The 6129-nt window shown below is 44.0% G+C and overlaps 1 protein-coding gene across 1 annotated transcript in view; it reads right to left on the reverse strand.

The window, feature by feature from the left end:
- The window catches only part of MKL1 (megakaryoblastic leukemia (translocation) 1), a 101485-nt gene that overhangs the window by 93206 nt on the left and 2150 nt on the right, over nucleotides 1-6129 (reverse strand). The window contains exon 2 of the mRNA XM_017737736.1: nucleotides 692-704. Coding sequence (XP_017593225.1) covers nucleotides 692-704 — 13 coding nt within the window. The remainder of the gene's footprint in view (nucleotides 1-691; nucleotides 705-6129) is intronic.

The following is a 6129-nucleotide window of genomic DNA, read 5'->3' on the forward strand; positions in this document are numbered from 1 at the left end:
GGGGCGCTAGTGAGCGCGGGGCGTGGAAAACATGGAACATCCCGTGCGCCGTGGCAGTTCTGGGAGCTTCAGGCTTAAGGACAAGTCGGGAATATTTACCTTCCTTTGTCCCATGCTTTCGCCCAGCACCGCCCACCCCTAATCCTTGGGATGGGAGTGGGGGGTTCCCGTCAGAGGCTGGATCTTAAGTGCAGGAAGCTAAATGCAGCAGGATGGTGATTGTTCAGCTTTATCGCCGGACGGTCGCAATCTTAAATTGGAAGATAATATTCAGTGAAGCAAGTTTACTGGAAATTAGAGATTGGCCATCTGAAATCTTTGAGTGAAATGCCTCTCCAACTTTTCCACACTTTCATGTGTGAAAAGCGGTTTCGGGGGTCCCTGAGTCTCAAAATCACGGAGCAACCAACAATGGGAACTGTGGTGCTCTCGCTGCCTGACCTGTGACTGAACAGGAGGATGCCTCACAGGGTGGTCTGGTCCTTCTCTTGGAGAGGCACGAAGGTTCTTGATGTGGTACAAAGCCAGGAAAATAAATGGTGCAAGTGGGTGAAATGTCCATAATGAAAACTTCGGTTAACTGGGGTGAGGTTGTGCAGAAAATAGAAGAATGATGGCATCCCTGAAGAGCAGGGCAGAGGACCATAGCTGGAGTGTTATAGTATCGTTATAAATAGTAAGTGTACTTTACCTGCAGTGATGTTCTCACCCCTGCTTACTGTATCTCAAGAGGACGTGAGTCATGACAGAGACTGTAACAATGCTCCGTGAAGGATTGTCTCGAACTGTGAAGCTGAAAAAGTCAGGATCACCTTTCAAAACAAAGAAAAGAGCGAGGTATACAATAACAAGTGATATAAAGAAGGCGTCATTGGCCTTTCCTTATTCTCTCATATAGTCAGAGAACTGGAGGACATGATATAACTGCAAAGCAATGTATGTGAAGTAGTTAGGAAAAAATGTTTGTGCAGTGTACAATTAATCTGTGAACTTCATGATAAGAAGCTTGATGTTACAAGTATGTTAAGAAGAACCAAATTCTTAGCCAGTTACTGCCAGTCAGCCACTATCTTGCCCTAGTTTTCAATCCTGACATTTACAGCTTTTTGCTTTTCATTCCCAGGGATCCAGTTCAGCTTTGGCTATGCACATAAATCTTCAAAGTAACATAATTCTTCTCCCTGCTGTTTGACAGGGTTAGCCCTCCGGAGGTAGTTTAGTGGAACAATAGAGTCAAAAACACAAAACATTCCCATGCATGATGGTAATTCTGGGGGTTTCATGTTTAATGACAAATCACGAATATTCACCTTCCTTTCTCCCATGTTTTCTAACAGCTCTTTAGGGGTCTGAGACAAATGGTCCAAGTGAATGAGAGAGCATAGATGTCTTCCTGTTCTGCATTGCCAATTTTAGCAACAATGGTGTGTGGCTCATTCTTGAAATCATTTGCTTAGGAGACTTGTTAATAGATCTGTTTACAGAACAGGGGAGGACAGATGATGTGTCCAAGGGCATACCACAAACTGGCAAAGCTCACAGCTCTGCCCGTATTTCCAGTTCACAAGCTGGAGTCCTGCTCACTGTATCTGCCTTCAAACAGATGAACATTTAAGAGATGGAAGCATTTCTCCTCATTTCTGTCTGTAGGTTTCACTGGTCACTACCAATTGGTCACTAAGGTCTCTACTGATTTACAAACCTGCGTGTTACAGATTGCTTTCAGTAGGTACTACTATGCTTTTCTAAGCCCTCAAAGGTGTTTATAGGCCTTGATAAATATACAGTAGGGGAAACCATAAAGAAATAATTCTGCTTCTCCCTAAAATATTTCTGTTTCCACCAGGAACAGGGACAAATGAAGAACACATGTTACATGCAAGCTATATTTTTTGGTTTAGTTTTGAAGGCCTAGTTATTTTCAGTAGCTTTCAATTTCCTTAAGACTCATAATGAATTAACTAAATTCACATTTTATTAACAAATGCATGAGAACATCTGCAGTATTGGTAAAGGCAGCGAATCAAGTCTATTAAATTACTTCCATTTGATTTAATGTTAGATGAAAGTTTACACTGAACAAAGAAGGCACCAGTGAAGTATAACAGAATCCAATAGAATTCAATACCATTACCGTGAGACTGATTCTAAATGCAGTTCTGAACTCCATTTCATAATCACAAAATTAAGTTACTTCTGGGCACCTACCATGAACAACTAAGCTTGGAATCTTGCACAGAAATATTTGATTTTCCTGACCTGATGTCTTAGTCATCATTGACTTAGCATTACATTCACTTCTGCATTTGGATTTCTTTTCCTCTTTAAAGAAAAGCAAGTCAGAATGGAGGGGAAAAAAATCAAAAGAGAACAAAGTAAAGGGTGTCCCTAAGAGTGTTTCTAAAGATAAAGTTCTTAAAATGGCTCTATGTTGTGCTTAACATTAAAGTCTGGATGGCCTTCAGCCATCTAAAGATGACTCTGCTTAAAACCACAAGCTATTACAGAAACCTTAATGACCCAACAACTCAGAACATGCCTAACAGTGCCCTGGCATTAGGCTGATGGACAAATTGTCTCCTGATGGAGAAAGAACCTTGTTGGCACAGATAACTGGTCCAGCTTCATTTTTGGGGGAGTAATGAATTCTGCTATCTTGGCTTCTGACTGGTAACATGCATCTTAGCAGCTCAGCAAGATCCCAGGTTTTCCAGTGGTTTGCACAGACCGCAGCAGCAGGTCCTCACACGCGTGCATGTGTGTACACACAAGCAAGAGCGTGCAGGGACTTCCCAGGGCTCTGGGAAGCTCCTTCCAGAGGCAGCTGGCCAAACAGGGATGATTGCCAGCCCTGGGCTCAGCAGAGCCTGTACACCAGCTGCTGTGGCCAGGCTCCTGCAAGACACTGACCTGGGCTCAAGGGAAGCCACCCCTGCAGCACCTCTATCCCAGCACCTCTGGTGAGCACTTGTGTGGATGGATTGTGCTGGGCCATTATTGTCCGTATCAGGGCTGGAGGAGCCCTTCCACCACACCAAGCACTGTCCATCACTTGATCAGGTCAGCTTCCCTGGCTGGCCTCGAGCCAGAGCCTGCAATTCCCTCACAGGCTGCAAGGCAGAGGTTGAGGAAGAGAGTGCACCGGACAAGGTTGGGCAGGGAAAGGAATAGGAGGATGCAGAAGTACTGGAGTTCAGGCATGCGTTTGGGTATGCAGGAGGAGGAGTAGGCTGTAGACACTGAAGATTGGGCCCCTAATGGAAAGCAGAGGGCTGTGAATGGTCCAGCTCTGAGCAGGCAGCTGCTGCAACCCTCCCAACGGTGGTGCCACAGTCCTGCTGTGTCAGGAGAGCTTTAAAGTTGACTTCAGGGTTGCATTGTAAAACTAGTAGGAGATGGTGTGTTCTCAGCTTTATTTAATCAAGTCCTGACAAGCAAGAGACAACTGGAAAAAGTGCCTAACAAGACTCCTTGCCTTCAGTGAGGCCAGTTGCTTTCACTTTTTAAACTGAATCCTGCTCTTTACATGGTTTCATTCTTAGTTTCCATGACCTGCACATCAGTGGTTGGTTTCTGTCCTATAATCCCTACAGTATAAGTGTCTCTTGAGAAAGGAGTTGGGCAAGGACATAAACATCTTAGAGAGGTAGTTCATAGACTGTTCAAAATGTTAGAGACACTCATTTTCCTATCTTACTAAGGATTTTCTGTTTTGAAATGGGTCTGCAGTTTCAGTTTGGTAAATGCCAACGTATTTCTATTAATCTAAGCTTTGCTGGGCAAGGAATTTACCTTCCTATGTGCCCTTTACAAGAAAAGAGGATTTTGCCTGCTCAGCTGTTCAAAGAAAGAGTAACATAAAGGAAAAACAGAGCAAAGGAAACTGAATTCCTTTTTAAAAGTATGTCCTTTAGGCAAATATCAACTGCGAGAATTTCCAATAAAGAAATTGTTTGGGGAAGTGTAAGTGCTCGTAAAAAAGTGTGTGGATTAGTATCAGAGTCCAGGGTTAATAATTAGTGTCTTCTATCAAAGAATACATTAATCATTAACCTGAGGCTGACTTCCAAGTTGTGACCCGCATAGATAGAAAAGTATTACCGTAGTAAATAGCAGAGTTTACAAACTCATCTGTTCAAAAGTGCAGGGATAAAGCTACATTGTGGTTTATGAGAAGAGGTGCAGGTTAGCCATAGTCTTTTGGCTCGAAAGGACTGGAACAGACACCAGCTCGTTTCTGGGGCTTTGTAGTATTTCACTGCTTCCCTTAGATGGAGCCAAACTCACATCGTCTGGGTGCCTGTGACTCACCAGCAGTGCATGCAACTTTCCCAAAATCAGAGGAGAACTATGCAGCAGGGGAGTTTGTCATGGGTCCCTAAGCTCCATTTCCTGCCCATTCCCCTGGACTGACTTCCTAATATCGGTTCATTGCCTCCCAGGTCTGTTCCTACAGTGCCACAGCAACAGACAGTGACACACAAAAGCACTAATCTGACACTGACCTTCCTTTCAGCTTGAGGGGAAATGTTTTTTCAGATGTTACAAATATAACCTTTCTAACATACATTATATCACAGGTTGTGCTACTGATCTATTCATCTGCACACTGAATGGGTAAGGCATTAGGAAGAATCGTCTGGAGGCTTCTTCCTTCCATGTTGCACTACGATCTTGGGTAAAATTCTGATCTACCAGGTCTTGTGACTCTGGCCTCCAACTGCAAAATGTTTGGGATCTATATGGTTGCAATGCAATGACTTGTAATAGAAAGTAGGAACTTCAAAGAACAGAGAGGAGTCTACAGTCTCTGCCACCTGTGAAGTGATTGCTAAATTACAGCAATTTGATCAAAAAGCTGCATAAGGAAGACAGGCACAGCTATCAACCAAACAAGGATAAGAGAATTACAGGGTAAGGAGTGAGCATTTCCAATCTTGGGAGTAAGAAACCATAGTTACTCTCCTGACAGCAACTGAAAGTTCTTTCCTCAATTCAAGAGCCAAGAAAGGCATCTTCACATCTGCGTTTAGAAGAGTGCAAAGCCACTCACGTCCCAGTAAGGGGCAAGAGTAAGTGTTTCCACACTGGTTTTATTCACCTGGCAACAGATTTCATTACACTGGATTTGAAAGTGCTGTGGAAACGTCTGAGGCAACTTTGACAGAGTACCCTTTTCCTAGCCTTTTATTTTTAAGCAAGACCACAGAAGAGATAATTTTCTCAAAAGAGCATTACATTTAAAGGGTCTGTCTTGCCATTCACCATTCAGACTAAATCATGATGAATTGAACCACGGAGACTGTGTATTGGTAATATCCCAGTGATACAATTGTGCAACTAACTGGAGAAAAGATCTGTGTCTGGTTTTATATCCCAGTCGTTCTATACCTATCATGACATTTGCAGAAGTCATTTTATCCCTTCTACAGAGGCATATGGAGTGCAGCAAGAGGTTGTGACAACCAAACAGTTGAGAAAGCTGGGAAAGGTTTTCTGGTGCCAGACCAGTCTTTCGGATAGAGCCTCCTTTTCCAGCGGCTTGATGGAAAAAAGAGATGCTGGAGTCCACTCTGGTTTGGCACATCCTCATCAAGACTGTATTGCTTCCCAGCTGCTGTTCTGACTCCACAGTCTGCTCTTGAAGGAGTTGTGTTCTCCATCTTTCATTGCCAGAGAAGGTGCAGCTGAAGGATTTGGAAAGAGGAGATTTGATCCCCACACAACCCTGGGGGTTCCCCAGAGTGGTGAGTAATCAGCATGGGGAGAGGAAGTGTGTGACACACTCATCTTTACTTCATGTAGATGTTTCCCATGAAGCAACAAGAGGATCTTTGGATTTCTCTTTGCAAAGCCCAGGTCTGATTTCAGCTGCGATGTCACCCTGCGAGAGCTGACTCATCCAGCAGGGCTGCGGTTCCAAGGAACACATGCAGAGGCTGGGAAAGTTCAGAGCTATTTTCAGAGCTTGGGGGGAGTTGCCCTGTGGGTCCCACTCTCTGGGAGAGGTGCTGGACAGAGAGTGTACTGTCCAAGAGGCTCAATAAAACTGGACACTGCCATGACCTCACAGGCTTCAAAGCAAACAGACTGCAAAGGCAGAAATAGTAGAGGAAAATAATCACCATC

This window comes from Corvus brachyrhynchos, unplaced genomic scaffold (genome assembly GCF_000691975.1).
Source record: "Corvus brachyrhynchos isolate BGI_N302 unplaced genomic scaffold, ASM69197v1 scaffold56, whole genome shotgun sequence".
In the NCBI taxonomy this organism is placed as follows: Eukaryota; Metazoa; Chordata; class Aves; order Passeriformes; family Corvidae; genus Corvus; species Corvus brachyrhynchos.